Here is a 20,512-nt window from a genome sequence, read left to right as displayed (position 1 = left end):
CCTGGCTATTACTGTATGTGTGTTCTCCCTGTGTTTGCATGGATGTAGTGCAGGGACATAAGAGTTAAATTGTGTAGGGGGTGAGACAGGCTCCTGGTACTGAGAGCCTCCACAATTTGTGCCTCCCCAGCCTCTGACCTCACCGCACGTCACTGGTAGTTGTATATTGTATATTCATATATAGTTCAGTACTGTTTACACTGCTACCTTGTATGTTGTGTAACAACAGTATTGTACATTTACTATTGGTTACTGCTGTGCGATCTGAGAACCTATATAATGTAAGTGCTGGAGTACCATAGCATCTATAGACATACAGTATATATTTGTCACGGTGGATACAACCTATTGGCAGACAAAAGAGAACATATATACCCAGTATAATCACAGCAAATTACTTTATCTGTTCAGTCTACTGAAATCTATACTTTGTACTCATTATACATCATCATTTTCAAAGGATTTTTAGAGAATTGTATTTTTATTTTATTCAAAATATATTTAAGGTAATGCTCTAAGGTTCTTTTTTTTATTAAGTAGATTTTATGCATTTTTCATATTCTGCTGGTAATGTATTATTCCATCTGGAAGTCTTTGATAAAAAGCACTACAGTACAGTGACATAAGGACAAGAATAGCCTGTGCTTTTCCTCAATTTAGTTTTATTCAAAATCATCATGCTTTATTAAGCAGGAAATGATCTGGCAATAAACACTAAACACACAATTTAAAAAATGGAAAAGAATCACAGTATGCTTGTTTGTGATTAAGATTATTTCAAGTGGGTGTTGTAATTTCAAGTGAAGTGTATCTACTTGGTTCTTTTTCTACTTTTATGTCATTTTGAGGGTTACTGTACCATATTCAGCATAACTTTTATTTAGTTCTAGTAACTTTTAATTTTATAGGATGTATATAACAATCATATGTATGAATTGTTTTTCAATTACATAATTATCATCATTGTTATATGATGATTGTAAAAATGTCCATGTACAGAATTTAAATACATTTTGGTGAATGTGATGGCCTAGAAAAACTACACATGTTAACAAATCAGATTTAGAATAACATCATATAGCCTGTTTAACAATAAGTAACTGACATGTTGCATGTGGATTTTTTTTTTTTAACATCTGCCTTTGTAAGCTTATAATATCTTAATTCATACATTGATTTATTTGTGGGACATATATCAGGTGGGAGATTCCCTGGCACCCATCTGATCCACCATTTGGTGATCAAAAAGGGCAATCGGTGGTCATCGATGATTGGCGATCTGTCAGGGAATCGGAGAATACTGAATGTAAAAAATCTGACTTGTCAATCCAAAGAATCGACAAATCGAGGATTTACAGCGTGTTGGATTTCCCAGAAATCCCCCCAGCCCCATCCCTGAACCAGGCTTCGGGAGAACAGGGCTTCAGGAGAACAATTGCCCTGATTCTACACTGATATGTGGGACATTTTAAGCTACAAAGAAAAACACTCAATTTTATTTATTGGCAAGATCACAGTGGCATGTCCGGATACATACCATAGTATAAATATCCTAAAAAAAGTCTATAATATATCTGTAGATGTAGAGTATAGTAAAATGATCTGTCCTTGAGGCGTACCTATATCTTTCATATGGACTTCCGCTCATAAAACTATGCTTCATTCTGGGAAATATATACAATAGGAAAAGGTCACATGATGATATTAAATAATTTATTGGTTTAAAAGAGCATGTATTTTTTAATAAAAAAAGTTCTTAGAATAGTAGGACTTATTGTAGTACTGTATATTTTAGAAAATTATGCAATACAAATATTTATGCAAATTTGCTAATTCACAGTATTGCTTCTAAAACTGTAAATAATTTTTTGTTACAATCACAGTTTTCTGTAACTTAATATAATTTCTTTTGTCCCTTAAGGAAATTTTAAAAGAATGGTTCAATATATGTAGAGACAAAAACATTCCTGTGTCTGATGGATTTGCACTTTCGGGCACCTTAGGAGATCATGTAAAAATAATGGAATGGCAATTTCATGGGCTGCCAAAAGATAAGTATGTCAGCTACTGTATTCTGTTTTCCAACAGATGGTTTTGAGTATAAGATGGAATAAATGCAGGAAAATAAAAAAATAAAAAAACACTTACAAATCAGATTTTCTTTCAAATCAGTTTCTCCATAGAAAATGCTATTATTATGACGTCAGCTCAGCGTTGGCCTCTTATGATTGACCCTCAAGGTCAAGCAAATAAATGGATAAAAAACATGGAAAAAATAAACAAACTTCAGATCTGTAAAGCTACTGACTCAGACTATCTTCGAACAGTTGGAAACAGCATACAGGTACTAAGAGATTAAATGTTTTTCCCTTGCTTGAAATCATTTATTTTTATGTAAATATTACAGAACTATAACCTGAGCAGCAAAGAGAAAGTGTGGTTAATTCTTTACACGTTACACTGTTTAAGTTATAATTACCTTGTTAGTCTCTGTCATCTTGTCAAGCTCTTTATTATGATTTATGACCCTGAGGCACCTGTTCAGTGCTCATCTCATGGCTTTCTGCCTATTGAGATCATTTTGGAAATATTATGAACAATTGACTGAATGTATGTTACAGTGTTGACTTGTATATTTTGTCTGCACAATTGTCCTTGTTACATGAAATCTCTTCCTACCTTGCATTTGCTTTTCAGAAGTATTTTAAAAAATATATAATTTAATGAATTAACTTATATCTCTTATTAGTCTTAAAAGAATGAATGCTTTATTGGCATATTAAATTAAATTCTGTTAGTTATTAATGAGATATATATATATATATATATATATATATACGGTCGAGTCTCATTATTATGATCACCAGCTAATAGCCAGAGTAACCACCGTGTGCAGCACGGACAGCAGCTAGATGGGCTGAACTGTCACTTTAGACACCAGTCTGGTAGCCCCCAGGTTAATTTTGATGGTGAGCTGCTCCACTGAAATGTGTTGGTCGGCCTTCATGCACCTTCGTAGCCGCTGTGTTCACCTCTTACATCAATGGCACATGGTGCTCCGCAGTTTCCATGTTGGGTATTTGCAATGGTGCAATTTATCCAGTCACAATATGCCTTTACCATAGCAGCACGCGAACAGTCCAGAAACTGCGCTGTTTCAGAAATACTGCCACCCTTGGTCCAAAAGCTGATAATCATCCCTTTTTGCCCCTTTGACTCATGACAGCAACAAGTGATATGTGTGCAGACGGCCTACTACACACCTTATATACCCACCAAGCCAGCGCACGACACGTTACGCACTTCATGGGCTACGCGTTGCCAACGTCAGATGTAGGACGTGGTTATAATAATGTGACTCAACTGTGTATATTTTTTATAATCATGGTTATTTTGACCTTGGTCTGCACAAGAGGTTTTTTTTTTCTATTTGAAAATCTAATATTAAGAGATGTTATTTTGCTTATTGTATGTAGATGGGGTTGTGGTATGCAAGGTCGATCACACTTAGGTCAACAGTGTCTATGTCGACCACTATTGGTCAACAGTAAGTAGGTCAACATGGTTTCTAGGTTACTTATGCACCTGGGAGTGAGGAACTAGTATTTTGTTAAAACATGTGAGATATGCGGATGGATAATGTGACAGTGTATAGAGTATTAGTCAGGCTGTAACAATTGATATATAGGTACTGTATGTATCACTTTAAAATAGTGATAATGATCACTGTTTTATTCTTTGTATCTCAAAAATGAATGATCTCAGTGCTGTGCAATTTCTCACAGCTTATATGCAAAATCATGTTTGAGTCATAATGATGGAGGACCACAGAGCCTGTTGCTGTAAGGAATTGTTAGTACATAGCATGGTATGATATAGTATATACTTATTGCATTGTGTATAGCACACAGTGAAGTATTAAAATAAAAACAATATAAAATGCACGGTAAGGCAAAAAAGGTGAATGCTGCGCATACATACCACCACTAATTGTAAATATTTAGCAACCATAAACATTGTACACATCAGGCTCAACTGTGCCTCTATCTATCATAGACAGTTCAAATGTCTACCATACAGTATATAAATTCCTGCCAGCACAACACCATCATGCCCATGATATAATGCTCAATTACTTACAGCTACACATAACCTCCATATGCCTTCACAGATCTACCTAATGGCTACCTAGCCTCCTCGTGGCCCATCCAACCAGTTCTAATCCTGTTGATCCCCGCCAAGCTGCTGCCTCTCACACATGGTATAGCAAGAGAGGGTGCGCTTATTGTGCAATGCAAATTAATGCTTGCCATTCATACTGTACTCCATACATAGCAATACATATACTGCTACTGTATATTTAACATATGTAACAACTATTTAATTTGGATAGTATGGGAAGTCAAACTTAACTGGATTTGCTAAGCTGGAACTAGCCTTGGTAGTATTAAAGTGTTTCCTATGGTAAACTCCAGCCAATTAGAATCCACTATAACTATAGGTGAAGCTGGATTAGCTAGAGTTCATGGGGGGGAGATAACCAAGAGTTTATTATGGAAAGAGCAGACTCCTATAAAAGGGAGATGGTGAGTGTGTTGTGCAGCTGGCCCTCAAGGACAGCATGGAGCAACCCTGATTTATTATAGTCCTGCAGCTCTACATTTATTTACCACTTTTAAGTCAAATAAAATAATAAATATTGCCTTCCTCAGTTTTATACATTATCATTGTCTAATGCAGATTGTTGGTTTTTTTTTTCAAAAGGAGTAATTTTAGGAGAGTAATAATAATAATAATAATAATAATAATAATAATAGTAGTAGTAGTAATAGTAGCAGCAGCAGTAATAATAATAATAATAAGAAGAAGAAGAAGAAGAAGAAGAACAACAACAACAACAACAGAAACTGTAACACAAGTAGGGTCTCCTTTGTTGCTTCTTAAACAATCAGTAAGTGTTATAGTGCTCCATATTGTATTATATTTTAGAGTACAATGTAAACAACATTTAGTATAATATAAAGAAAGTAAATAGAACACTGTTCATATAGACTAGGTTAAATCGAAAGACTGCGCATTGTGCAGGCTCCTTTATGGAGGTAGAATTGTTATTTCTACATCATTGAACAAGTCTGCCTTGAGGTTTTTAGAAATAAAAAAAATCTTTTAAAAAAAGCCTCTCTGGAGCTGGGAATCTGTCTGCTGCTTCCCATGGGGTCAGTTGGCACAGAGTGAGACTGACACAGTTTTTATTTTTCTTTCAAGTCCGTTTCACTTCACCAAGAAGCAAAATAGGCGAATCTCAGCCTCGTGGGGTTTTTGCTAACAGTTTTACACTAAAAATGCAAACCATCCCTTGTAGATTAGTAGCTTAATTTTAACAGCTGGATGTTTTTCTACATTCGTAGCTGTATGTCAACATGTTTGCCAAGTACACAGTAATACAAATTGAAATAGAAATTGGTTGAATTTTGGTAGAGGGTGATATTGCAGTTATACCTTTCCACATATTTCATGATTTAGTTTTTTCATCTATTCATTTATTATTCATAATCCTAGTAGGTAAAATATTATTATTTTATTGAGACAGAGGACATTACAGTGAATGATCAGCATGGTCATTGAAATACACTATCTAGGTATTAGCCAGCTGTTCTTGTAGAAAAAGGAGAAGAGAGGGAATAGCTAAAAGTAGAATTCATTTTTACTATGATCTTCTAGGGGTTTAATTTGAGGCATAAACAATAAAAATATATACAACGTCACTGAGATTGTACTATGAATTATATACTATGAATAATGGATTTTGTTTATGATGTGCTAAATATTGTAAAGAAATATTCAAAGAAGAAATACTATAACCAAAAATGGGGTTGGGTTCGGAATTCCGAGCAGTGTCAGGATTCCGGCATCGGTATTTAGACTGACAGGATCCTGACCGGATCCTTAAAAATGAGTTATAATTTTGTACAAAGCTTCCTGCTTCTTTAGTCAATAAAAGTCTTGAAATATGGTGGAACATTGTCATATCAGAAGTGCTTAGCCCACAGAAGTGAGATAAAAAATGAAGCTATCAGCTAGGCTCACAAGCAATGGGTGGTGGTAGACAGCAATTTTAAATATTAAACTAAAATAATCATATGCTACTTACATTTCTGTCTTGACCCCAATATTACTGTACCACATAACACGGGTTGTTATGACAGTGACAAATCAGCACTTGTATACTTTCTAGCTTGCCGGGGCTGGCAGATAGTTAGCTAGCCAAGAGAAGCTAGTTGGCACTGGAGGTTGGGGGGCAGGCTACTGTCCTGCTCAGCACCCAATGTCAGCTGGTCTTCAGTGACTTCACACTGACTCCCATATAGCAATGTTGGTAATGTTGAATTGTGCAGTTATTGTAGCTCCTTTATTTCAGTTTTGGGTTGTGCTGCAGCCCCAACTTCGCAACCGTCACTGCTAAGGAGCCTGTATGGTCTGATATTGGAGGACGTCAATGGGGAGTGTAACCATGAGTTACCACACTGGGTGACACCAACCCTAGTTATGCCACTGCCATAATCCATTTAAAAATATAATTTGCCTATTAATTACACTAAACATTATTAATACATGGCATTATTTCCTCTCCAATTTACTCTGGAGGAGAAATTGTTTTTTATTTGCGGAAAACCTTTACGCTAGGGTAAAAGGAGCTTACTATATGGATAAACAGGACTTCAAGCTTTTTGTTATGCTGGATTTTTGATGCCTGCCCTAGTTTCACTAAAGAACATTTTACAGCTTAATAAATAGCTTGAACATTTCTAATTATTTTAGAACTTTACAAATATCATTCTTAACTTTTATTGTAATTGTGTACACTTATACAATTAAATGATACAATAATCATTTCCATTGTACACCAATGTCATATGACTGTGTACATTATGCCGAGCTTCAAGATTGCAACTGTCTACTACAGACTCCAATACTTCTGAATTATCTATGACTGAGCTTAAGTCAATTCCTTTATACATATTTCTCCTAACAATTTCTACCCAGCAACCAGTAAAACTGTTCTACATCATAGCTGAGATGAATTACTGTAACACACACACTGTTATTTATCCTAATTCTGAAAAGAGCAATAGAAGAATTTATCCTGTTGACCCATTTCGTGACTTGCAGTTAATTTTGCTTTCCCCATTGACAGTCATCCAAAACGAATGTTCTTTGTTTTATTAATGCAGCTTTTGTTGAAGTTCACTAAAATGTTTAGTTTATATGAAACAACCAAACACAATGTGAATTGCACTTTTTTTTGTTTGTTTCAGTCTTTTAGTTTCTATTGGGCAAAAATATCTGATATTGTCCTGCATTTCCCACAGCAAATATGTCAATGAATCTCTAGTTACTGGGACATAAGTAATAAAACCATTGTAACTTATTTTCCATCTTTACACAAACCACAACTTTTCTGGCATTGTGTTGCTGTTTTACAGTCTGCCAGGCGTACCAAAGGCAAAGCTACATCAAAACCATCGGAAAAGTGTGGCTTTACAATGCGCTTTATCAACTCACTTTGTGAAAAGCACTTTGTCAGAAATGGAAAAAAGCCAAAAAGCAGTAGTGGACATCATAAACAGGATAACTAAAACATAAATAAACAAAAAAAAAAAAAACCTCCCTCACGTTCAATGGCGAGCCCTGCTACCTAGCATCATGCCCAGTCCTCTTGGACCCTTTAGAGATGACCAACCCAATATTAAGTACCTAGTATTATGGGCCTTCTGGAATCTGTGGCTGACGGGTAACAGAGAAATAAAATAAACCCAATGACCCTTTTGTATTATTTCTGAAATAATAGTGCACATTTGTTAATATAATAAATCACGGTGCCTATTTTTGAAATATAACTAAATAATAGTGTCCTTTATTTAATACAAATACATTATGATGTCCCAGATTTTTTTCTGTACTGCAGAGTAACAAATAAAAACCTCAATACCATCTTCTTCTTTTCTTGATCTGACCTGATCCATAGTTGTAATAAAAATATAGAGGTGAACCAGACTGCTCCTGTGGAGCTCCTGTCTGGCAAGTCAGCCTACTTATTTGATGGGCAACCTCAAAGCTGCTTCTCATATGGCTATTATTTAGCATTGGGCCTGCATCTGTAGTTACACGGCCCACCTACATCACTGAGTCCAATGCTAAATATGGTGCGTTCTTCTGCAACATCATGTAGTTTAGTCAAAGCGCATGTAATTTAGAGTTTTTAAAACTACCACACATTTCCATTGATTTGACTTTTCAGCCTTCAAAATGCTAAATAGTAAATCCAGTGACTTGGATGAAAAAATAACTTGCGATGTCCAGAAATTTAAAAACAAACATAAAATAACTGTTTATTAAGTTTCCCTCTAATAATTGTCTCACAGTACAAATGCTTATGAATGTTTATATCATAGGCGGTAGAATATTAAGTAGCTGAGGTATAACCTGCATCTAGATATATAAGAATAGCAAAGACCAGAAAATAGACTCCACTCCTAAAATAACTTTTAAAAATAAATCCTGCTACTTGTGATTGGATATATTATTATTATTATTATTATTATTATTATTATTATTACTACTACTATTATTATTATTATTATTATTATCATCATCATCATTATTATTTTCTATCTATCTATCTATCTATCTATCTATCTATCTACATACATATATAAACATTTTTTGTAGTAATCTCTTTAACTGTACAATATGATGGTATAATGCAATAATGAATTCAAAAATTGAACATTTTACATTGCATTTTATACAAAGAAACTGAGAAACATACTATCAGATAAAGTTGACATCAGTGAGACAAAAGGAAAAAGTTTTCAACGTGTGTTTATCCATAAAGAAGCATACTAAAATAAAAACAATAACAATATAAACTTTAAAATATAAGAGCCTGTGTTATTTATTTGGAATCTTGTTTAAAAGCCCCAAGGACAATGCAGTAAATAAAACTTTAGATGTACAGACAGGAATTGTCCATGGTGGAGACACAAAAGCATGTAAACAGCAGGTGAGCAGGAGGGGAGGAAGGGGCGAGAAAAGGGAGGTAGAGAGGGCAGCGAGATCATCACCCATCTAGGATGAAAGTAGAGAATAATAGAGAATAAGGAAAGGGCAAATCTCTGGAGGACATACAGTATACCTCATAACAAAGAACCTCTAAAACACAAGGGTACTGTTATGTAATATATAGTAAAAGATACCATTATGGATTTTCTAACACATTGAAAACTTTAGATTGTGTCTGAGATGGAAAGGTATCAATATATGCACCCAATTTCTTATAAAAGATTTTGACACTGACTTCAATAGTAAACATCACCTCCTGTCTGCCAGCTTACATAATATCCATAAGCTCATTTTTATCCATCCCAGAAGAAGACTGTGAGATAGCTAATGTTTTAAAATGGCTTTTTGTTTTGCCACTGTGATATGAATAGTAAGAAAAGGTATAATGTGGGTAATATTTCTACAAAGTGCAAAGTTCTCACGTCTTTTGTAAATCTAAGATTAAAAGCACTAGTACTACAGTATATTAAGGTCTTATCCAGAATCCTAAAAATCAGGTTCCAGTCAACATGTTGACATTTAGAATGTACACCAGTATGTCAATTGTCAACATTTTCTGAGTGTCAACATTCAGGATGCCAACATGTTTAGAATGTCGATAAATACCATGTTGACATCCACAATGTCAACATTGACATAATGCCAACAGGATCAACATTTTGGCATGTTCAAAATATCGACATAGTGAATGTCACAAGTCACAATGTTGACACGTGCAGTTAGGTTAGGGTTAGGGTGCATTTAGGGTTAAAGTTATTCTGCTAATAGGGTTAGGGTTAGGCTGCAAATAGAGTTAGGACTAGTTTAGTTTTAAGATAAAATAGTACTTTTGACAGTCATTATATTGACATTCTGAAAATGTCGACATTGAGTGTCAGCATTGTTATATCAACATGCCATCTATCAACATTTTGAACGTAGAAATGCTGAATGTCAACATTCTGTTGCAGTGAGGTAGACATATTAAATGTCAATATTGTGAATGTCGACATTTTATACCCGACACCTAGAAATCTTCATAAAACTTTACAGTTTATGGGTGAGAGTAGTATTAGGACGGTGACATTTGGTACACTTGCATGTTGCAGTATCTACATAATGCCTTCTATGAGCAGGAGAAACATATGTTCTGTTCAGGATTCTCAGGTGAGTTTTCTAGAGTGCCGCAGGGCTTTGGGCTATCAGCGCAAAATAAAACAATGGAGATTCAGAGCGCTCATGAAGTTTTTGTTACCATGTATCTCATTACCCCCAATAGGGATGCCTCATTCATACGTAGAAGATTAAAATACAAATTCTAAATGTGCGAATTAGGGAGAAAACTTTAATTTTGCCCAGCAAGCCTAAGCCATAGGCACAGGCAGATGGGAAACCAAAGAGAACAGATAAAATGTCTAAAACTTGAGTTTGGAAGGTCAAAGACGTCAGCATTTGTTGAATAAAAAAAGAAGATGGTCTTTAGGATCAAGTATATAATTTATAGATGGGATACACTTAAATGTCCACAGGTTGAAAACAAAATCATCAGCAGAAGGAGGAAAGACTGGATTGCCCCATAATAGGATATAGGGCAGGTAGCAGATGTTACTTTGAAAATGTCTATTAATAGCAATTCATCCTCTGTATGTATCGCAAAATAAGACATTTTGTCGATCTGGAAAAAGGATCATCGCTTGAGTATAATACAGCTGGGGTATAGGGTAGAAAAGTTTCTCATCCACACTTGGGCTTGATGTATCAAAGGAAAAAATGCAGTCAAACCTCAGAAAATACAGTTTCTGGAGGTTTGACCACATTCCCCATATGCAGCAAGCTCTGGAAAGTGAAACTCTCTGGAGATTGGACCCGATCTATAGATGTTATCTATAGATGTTATTGCCTAATTGAAGACTATGGACTTCTCTTGCAATGTTTCCTGAGAAGAATCAGATCGGACCGTAGTCCTTACAAAGGACAGCTTTTTATAGGGAGAACCGTCCTTTTAGAGTTCAGCTGCAATTGTACAAACATAGGGTGTTACTAATGCAGACTTTCTTGTGATCAGTGGTGAGCTGCGTCGCATACAAAATTTGATGCTTGATGCATTCCGCCCAATATGAGATATATCGGAAAAGACCTGAGCGTGCAAAGGCCAGACTATTAGGCATATGCAGGCCATCATTTTTTTTTTAGAGTGGAACGTTTTTTCCTGTCCAATCTAGGTTTGTTATGTCTCCCTGCAGTGTCTGACCTGGGCATGAAGGGTCCATCGGGGGATCACAGTGCTAGGGGCCCATGTTTAGGGGTGTTAACCATTAGATAGTGCATGGGCTGGGCCCCTCAATAAATATATATATATATATATATATGTATATATATATATATACAGTTAGGTGGCACTCCTGTGTACATACACAACTACCCTGGTGCCCTCTGAAGATGCTCCAAATGGAACTCCCAAATAAAAACAGTCATCGATGCAGATGCAGGAATAATGCTCCAACGTTTCAATGCCTTTATTTTATCATCATCAGGGTACATTTTCCCTGCATGTGTCCAGATTTTATATAGCAGTGCTGCTGTTGACTATGTATATATATATATATAACAGTCCACTGTAGGCGGCACACTGGTCACAAAAGGTACAAAACAGCAGGTTGCAGCAACAACGTTTCGAAGTTTATTCTTCGTCCTCAGGTTACAAAATAACAGAGAAAGACATACCGTATATACTCGAGTATAAGCCGACTTTTTCAGCACAGTTTTCTATGCTGAAAAAGCCCCCCTCGGCTTATACTCGAGTCAACGGCTGCAGCAGACGCCGTGGGCTGTGTGGGCGTCCTCTGCAGCCGGCTCCAGGGACAGACACTAGAGGTCATTATTGACCTCTAGTGTCTGTGCGGCGTTGCTATGGGAGAGACGTCATGACGTCTCTCCCATAGAGATGATCGGGTGCCGGGAAGCGGGCGCCGGCGCGGACGGCCAGACGGAGCGGCGACCAGATGGAGCGGTGGCCAGACGGAGCGGGGATCCAGATGGAGCGGCGGCCAGACGGAGCGGATAAACAGATGGAGCGGCGGCCAGACGGAGCGGAGCAGCGCAGCAGCAGAAGAAGCGGTCGGGAAGCAGGAGCGGGGCAGTGGTAAGTATTGTTTTAGTGTGTGTTTATGTTTGTAAGCTGCAAAGGGGGCACAGTAACAGGGGGCAAACAAAGGGGGCACAACAACTACTGGGGGCAAAGAAAGGGGGCACAACAACTACTGGGGGCAAAGAAAGGGGGCACAACAACTACTGGGGGCAAAGAAAGGGGGCACCACAACTACTGGGGCAAAGAAAGAGGGGTCATAACTACTGTGGGCAATGAAAGAGGGGGCACAAATACTGGGGGCAAAGAAGGGGCATAACTACTGGGGGCAAAGCAACGGGGGCATGTTTTTATCTGTCACTGGGGGTATATGTGGCACTGGGGGCACAACCCTAGAAACAAACATTACCCCCTGGCAACAAGCATAACACCTACCGCATAAAATCCCTGGCAACGAGCATGACACCCTGAGCATGAAAACCCCTGGCACCGTGCATTTCCCACCCTAGGCTTATACTAGAGTCAGTAATTTTTCCCAGTTTTTTGTGGTAAAATTAGGTGCCTCGGCTTATATTCGGGTCGACTTATACTCGAGTATATATACGGTACCTTTTTATTCCCCCTACACATGTGCAGTGAGCTCCAGAGTGGTTCTGGCATTCTGACGCCCATTAGTGACATCATCCAGCCTCCCCGCCTACCAGAAGCATCACATTGAGATAGTATCAAAATACTATCAACAAGTAGTATAGTGAAAATGACTCACCTTACATTTAAAAACATTTCAGGACTCACAGTTAAAACCAACACATAAGACAGAGACAGATGCAGTGTATATACAAAACAGCATGTGCAGTCACCATCTAAACTCCACAGCTACCCCCACAGGTGCTGATGATCGTCAAAGACTTGCTCATTAACTCATTCAATGCTGCACATGATGGATACTCACTACATGGGCTATAAGAAACTATGTAAACCCAGAGATTCATTAAGCCCTTTAGGTGCTAGGGTCTGCAACTCATAAATCCATTTAGATTCTTTTTGCAACAAACGTAAAGATCTATTGCCCCCTCTTAATCTAGCTGGTTCATGATCAATAATCATATATTTTAGGCAGGCTATGCTGTGCCTAGCCTGCATAAAATGACGAGCGACCGGCTGGTCACTTGTACCATGTTGAATTGCATTCCTGATGGCCATTTTATGATTAGCCATACGCTCCCTCAATGTACGGTCGGTTTTTACCGACATAATGAAGTCCGCAAGGACAACTGATCAGATAAATGATAAATTTAGTAGTACATGTGACTCTATAATTAATAATAAGAATTTACTTACCGATAATTCTATTTCTCGTAGTCCGTAGTGGATGCTGGGGACTCCGTAAGGACCATGGGGAATAGCGGCTCCGCAGGAGACTGGGCACAAAAGTAAAGCTTTAGAACTACCTGGTGTGCACTGGCTCCTCCCCCTATGACCCTCCTCCAAGCCTCAGTTAGGATACTGTGCCCGGACGAGCGTACACAATAAGGAAGGATTTTGAATCCCGGGTAAGACTCATACCAGCCACACCAATCACACCATATAACTTGTGATCTAAACCCAGTTAACAGCATGATAACAGAGGAGCCTCTAGAAAAGATGGCTCACTACAGCAATAACCCGATTTTTTTGGTAACAATAACTATGTACCAGTATTGCAGACAATCCGCACTTGGGATGGGCGCCCAGCATCCACTACGGACTACGAGAAATAGAATTATCGGTAAGTAAATTCTTATTTTCTCTGACGTCCTAGTGGATGCTGGGGACTCCGTAAGGACCATGGGGATTATACCAAAGCTCCCAAACGGGCGGGAGAGTGCGGATGACTCTGCAGCACCAAATGAGAGAACTCCAGGTCCTCCTCAGCCAGGGTATCAAATTTGTAGAATTTTACAAACGTATTTGCTCCTGACCAAGTAGCTGCTCGGCAAAGTTGTAAAGCCGAGACCCCTCGGGCAGCCGCCCAAGATGAGCCCACCTTCCTTGTGGAATGGGCTTTTACAGATTTTGTCTGTGGCAGGCCTGCCACAGAATGTGCAAGCTGAATTGTACTACAAATCCAACGAGCAATAGTCTGCTTAGAAGCAGGAGCACCCAGCTTGTTGGGTGCATACAGAATAAACAACGAGTCAGATTTTCTGACTCCAGCCGTCCTGGAAACCTATATTTCCAGGGCTCTGACAACGTCTAGCAACTTGGAGTCCTCCAAGTCCCTAGTAGCCGCAGGCACCACAATAGTTTGATTCAGGTGAAACGCTGAAAACCACCTTAGGGAGAAACTGAGGACAAGTCCTCAATTCCGCCCTGTCCGAATGGAAAATCAGATGAGGGCTTTTACAGGATAAAGCCGCCAATTCTGACACGCACCTGGCCCAGGCCAGGGCCAACAGCATGACCACTTTCCATGTGAGATATTTTAACTAGAGATGAGCGGGTTCGGTTTCTTTGAATCCGAACCCGCACGAACTTCACTTTTTTTTTCACGGGTCCGAGCGACTCGGATCTTCCCGCCTTGCTCGGTTAACCCGAGCGCGCCCGAACGTCATCATGACGCTGTCGGATTCTCGCGAGGCTCGGATTCTATCGCGAGACTCGGATTCTATATAAGGAGCCGCGCGTCGCCGCCATTTTCACACGTGCATTGAGATTGATAGGGAGAAGACGTGGCTGGCGTCCTCTCCATTTAGATTAGATTTAGAAGAGAGAGAGAGAGAGAGATTGCTGTGATACTGTAGATTAGAAGAGAGTGCAGACAGAGTTTAGTGACTGACGACCACAGTGACCAGTGACCACCAGAGACAGTGCAGTTGTTTGTTTTATTTAATATATCCGTTCTCTGCCTGAAAAAAACGATACACAGTCACACAGTGACTCAGTCTGTGTGCACTGCTCAGCCCAGTGTGCTGCACATCAATGTATTGTATATAAAGCTTATAATTGTGGGGGAGACTGGGGAGCACTGCAGGTTGTTATAGCAGGAGCCAGGAGTACATGATAAATAATATTATATTAAAATTAAACAGTGCACACTTTTGCTGCAGGAGTGCCACTGCCAGTGTGACTAGTGGTGACCAGTGCCTGACCACCAGTATATTAGTAGTATTGTATACTATCTCTTTATCAACCAGTCTATATTAGCAGCAGACACAGTACAGTGCGGTAGTTCACGGCTGTGGCTACCTCTGTGTCGGCACTCGGCAGGCAGTCCGTCCATCCATAATTGTATTATAATATATACCACCTAACCGTGGTTTTTTTTTCATTCTTTATACCGTCGTCATACTAGTTGTTACGAGTATACTACTATCTCTTTATCAACCAGTGTACAGTGCGGTAGTTCACGGCTGTGGCTACCTCTGTGTCGGCACTCGGCAGGCAGTCCGTCCAACCATAATTGTATTATAATATATACCACCTAACCGTGGTTTTTTTTTCATTCTTTATACCGTCGTCATACTAGTTGTTACGAGTATACTACTATCTCTTTATCAACCAGTGTACAGTGCGGTAGTTCACGGCTGTGGCTACCTCTGTGTCGGCACTCGGCAGGCAGTCCGTCCATCCATAATTGTATTATAATATATACCACCTAACCGTGGTTTTTTTTTCATTCTTTATACCGTCGTCATACTAGTTGTTACGAGTATACTACTATCTCTTTATCAACCAGTGTACAGTGCGGTAGTTCACGGCTGTGGCTACCTCTGTGTCGGCACTCGGCAGGCAGTCCGTCCAACCATAATTGTATTATAATATATACCACCTAACCGTGGTTTTTTTTTCATTCTTTATACCGTCGTCATACTAGTTGTTACGAGTATACTACTATCTCTTTATCAACCAGTGTACAGTGCGGTAGTTCACGGCTGTGGCTACCTCTGTGTCGGCACTCGGCAGGCAGTCCGTCCAACCATAATTGTATTATATACCACCTAACCGTGGTTTTTTTTTCATTCTTTATACCGTCGTCATACTAGTTGTTACGAGTATACTACTATCTCTTTATCAACCAGTGTACAGTGCGGTAGTTCACGGCTGTGGCTACCTCTGTGTCGGCACTCGGCAGGCAGTCCGTCCAACCATAATTGTATTATAATATATACCACCTAACCGTGGTTTTTTTTTCATTCTTTATACCGTCGTCATACTAGTTGTTACGAGTATACTACTATCTCTTTATCAACCAGTGTACAGTGCGGTAGTTCACGGCTGTGGCTACCTCTGTGTCGGCACTCGGCAGGCAGTCCGTCCATCCATAATTGTATTATAATATATACCACCTAACCGTGGTTTTTTTTTCATTCTTTATACCGTCGTCATACTAGTTGTTACGAGTATACTACTATCTCTTTATCAACCAGTGTACAGTGCGGTAGTTCACGGCTGTGGCTACCTCTGTGTCGGCACTCGGCAGGCAGTCCGTCCAACCATAATTGTATTATAATATATACCACCTAACCGTGGTTTTTTTTTCATTCTTTATACCGTCGTCATACTAGTTGTTACGAGTATACTACTATCTCTTTATCAACCAGTGTACAGTGCGGTAGTTCACGGCTGTGGCTACCTCTGTGTCGGCACTCGGCAGGCAGTCCGTCCAACCATAATTGTATTATATACCACCTAACCGTGGTTTTTTTTTCATTCTTTATACCGTCGTCATACTAGTTGTTACGAGTATACTACTATCTCTTTATCAACCAGTGTACAGTGCGGTAGTTCACGGCTGTGGCTACCTCTGTGTCGGCACTCGGCAGGCAGTCCGTCCAACCATTATTGTATTATAATATATACCACCTAACCGTGGTTTTTTTTTCATTCTTTATACCGTCGTCATACTAGTTGTTACGAGTATACTACTATCTCTTTATCAACCAGTGTACAGTGCGGTAGTTCACGGCTGTGGCTACCTCTGTGTCGGCACTCGGCAGGCAGTCCGTCCATCCATAATTGTATTATAATATATACCACCTAACCGTGGTTTTTTTTTCATTCTTTATACCGTCGTCATACTAGTTGTTACGAGTATACTACTATCTCTTTATCAACCAGTGTACAGTGCGGTAGTTCATGGCTGTGGCTACCTCTGTGTCGGCACTCGGCAGGCAGTCCGTCCAACCATAATTGTATTATAATATATACCACCTAACCGTGGTTTTTTTTTCATTCTTTATACCGTCGTCATACTAGTTGTTACGAGTATACTACTATCTCTTTATCAACCAGTGTACAGTGCGGTAGTTCACGGCTGTGGCTACCTCTGTGTCGGCACTCGGCAGGCAGTCCGTCCAACCATAATTGTATTATAATATATACCACCTAACCGTGGTTTTTTTTTCATTCTTTATACCGTCGTCATACTAGTTGTTACGAGTATACTACTATCTCTTTATCAACCAGTGTACAGTGCGGTAGTTCACGGCTGTGGCTACCTCTGTGGCGGCACTCGGCAGGCAGTCCGTCCATCCATAATTGTATTATATACCACCTAACCGTGGTTTTTTTATACCACCTAACCGTGGCAGTCCGTCCATAATTGTATACTAGTATCCAATCCATCCATCTCCATTGTTTACCTGAGGTGCCTTTTAGTTCTGCCTATAAAATATGGAGAACAAAAAAGTTGAGGTTCCAAAATTAGGGAAAGATCAAGATCCACTTCCACCTCGTGCTGAAGCTGCTGCCACTAGTCATGGCCGAGACGATGAAATGCCAGCAACGTCGTCTGCCAAGGCCGATGCCCAATGTCATAGTACAGAGCATGTCAAATCCAAAACACCAAATATCAGAAAAAAAAAGGACTCCAAAACCTAAAATAAAATTGTCGGAGGAGAAGCGTAAACTTGCCAATATGCCATTTACCACACGGAGTGGCAAGGAACGGCTGAGGCCCTGGCCTATGTTCATGGCTAGTGGTTCAGCTTCACATGAGGATGGAAGCACTCAGCCTCTCGCTAGAAAACTGAAAAGACTCAAGCTGGCAAAAGCACCGCAAAGAACTGTGCGTTCTTTGAAATCCCAAATCCACAAGGAGAGTCCAATTGTGTCGGTTGCGATGCCTGACCTTCCCAACACTGGACGTGAAGAGCATGCGCCTTCCACCATTTGCACGCCCCCTGCAAGTGCTGGAAGGAGCACCCGCAGTCCAGTTCCTGATAGTCAGATTGAAGATGTCAGTGTTGAAGTACACCAGGATGAGGAGGATATGGGTGTTGCTGGCGCTGGGGAGGAAATTGACCAGGAGGATTCTGATGGTGAGGTGGTTTGTTTAAGTCAGGCACCCGGGGAGACACCTGTTGTCCGTGGGAGGAATATGGCCGTTGACATGCCAGGTGAAAATCCCAAAAAAATCAGCTCTTCGGTGTGGAGGTATTTCACCAGAAATGCGGACAACAGGTGTCAAGCCGTGTGTTCCCTTTGTCAAGCTGTAATAAGTAGGGGTAAGGACGTTAACCACCTCGGAACATCCTCCCTTATACGTCACCTGCAGCGCATTCATAATAAGTCAGTGACAAGTTCAAAAACTTTGGGTGACAGCGGAAGCAGTCCACTGACCAGTAAATCCCTTCCTCTTGTAACCAAGCTCACGCAAACCACCCCACCAACTCCCTCAGTGTCAATTTCCTCCTTCCCCAGGAATGCCAATAGTCCTGCAGGCCATGTCACTGGCAAGTCTGACGAGTCCTCTCCTGCCTGGGATTCCTCCGATGCATCCTTGCGTGTAACGCCTACTGCTGCTGGCGCTGCTGTTGTTGCCGCTGGGAGTCGATGGTCATCCCAGAGGGGAAGTCGTAAGCCCACTTGTACTACTTCCAGTAAGCAATTGACTGTTCAACAGTCCTTTGCGAGGAAGATGAAATATCACAGCAGTCATCCTACTGCAAAGCGGATAACTGAGTCCTTGACAACTATGTTGGTGTTAGACGTGCGTCCGGTATCCGCCGTTAGTTCACAGGGAACTAGACAATTTATTGAGGCAGTGTGCCCCCGTTACCAAATACCATCTAGGTTCCACTTCTCTAGGCAGGCGATACCGAGAATGTACACGGACGTCAGAAAAAGACTCACCAGTGTCCTAAAAAATGCAGTTGTACCCAATGTCCACTTAACCACGGACATGTGGACAAGTGGAGCAGGGCAGGGTCAGGACTATATGACTGTGACAGCCCACTGGGTAGATGTATGGACTCCCGCCGCAAGAACAGCAGCGGCGGCACCAGTAGCAGCATCTCGCAAACGCCAACTCTTTCCTAGGCAGGCTACGCTTTGTATCACCGCTTTCCAGAATACGCACACAGCTGAAAACCTCTTACGGCAACTGAGGAAGATCATCGCGGAATGGCTTACCCCAATTGGACTCTCCTGTGGATTTGTGGCATCGGACAACGCCAGCAATATTGTGTGTGCATTAAATATGGGCAAATTCCAGCACGTCCCATGTTTTGCACATACCTTGAATTTGGTGGTGCAGAATTTTTTAAAAAACGACAGGGGCGTGCAAGAGATGCTGTCGGTGGCCAGAAAAATTGCGGGACACTTTCGGCGTACAGGCACCACGTACAGAAGACTGGAGCACCACCAAAAACTACTGAACCTGCCCTGCCATCATCTGAAGCAAGAAGTGGTAACGAGGTGGAATTCAACCCTCTATATGCTTCAGAGGTTGGAGGAGCAGCAAAAGGCCATTCAAGCCTATACAATTGAGCACGATATAGGAGATGGAATGCACCTGTCTCAAGTGCAGTGGAGAATGATTTCAACGTTGTGCAAGGTTCTGATGCCCTTTGAACTTGCCACACGTGAAGTCAGTTCAGACACTGCCAGCCTGAGTCAGGTCATTCCCCTCATCAGGCTTTTGCAGAAGAAGCTGGAGGCATTGAAGAAGGAGCTAACACGGAGCGTTTCCGCTAGGCATGTGGGACTTGTGGATGCAGCCCTTAATTCGCTTAACAAGGATTCACGGGTGGTCAATCTGTTGAAATCAGAGCACTACATTTTGGCCACCGTGCTCGATCCTAGATTTAAAGCCTACCTTGGATCTCTCTTTCCGGCAGACACAGGTCTGCTGGGGTTGAAAGACCTGCTGGTGACAAAATTGTCAAGTCAAGCGGAACGCGACCTGTCAACATCTCCTCCTTCACATTCTCCCGCAACTGGGGGTGCGAGGAAAAGGCTCAGAATTCCGAGCCCACCCGCTGGCGGTGATGCAGGGCAGTCTGGAGCGACTGCTGATGCTGACATCTGGTCCGGACTGAAGGACCTGACAACGATTACGGA

At 40.5% G+C, this 20,512-nt stretch overlaps 1 protein-coding gene across 1 annotated transcript in view; it reads left to right on the top strand.

The window, feature by feature from the left end:
* The window catches only part of LOC134934622 (dynein axonemal heavy chain 3-like), a 1,803,147-nt gene that overhangs the window by 1,562,780 nt on the left and 219,855 nt on the right, over positions 1-20,512 (top strand). The window contains exons 61-62 of the mRNA XM_063930015.1: positions 1,922-2,055; positions 2,173-2,344. Coding sequence (XP_063786085.1) covers positions 1,922-2,055; positions 2,173-2,344 — 306 coding nt within the window. The remainder of the gene's footprint in view (positions 1-1,921; positions 2,056-2,172; positions 2,345-20,512) is intronic.

Source organism: Pseudophryne corroboree, chromosome 6 (assembly GCF_028390025.1).
Source record: "Pseudophryne corroboree isolate aPseCor3 chromosome 6, aPseCor3.hap2, whole genome shotgun sequence".
Classification (NCBI taxonomy): Eukaryota; Metazoa; Chordata; class Amphibia; order Anura; family Myobatrachidae; genus Pseudophryne; species Pseudophryne corroboree.
Note: the sequence above shows the minus strand (reverse complement) of the source record. Positions and strands in the feature narration are given on the sequence as shown.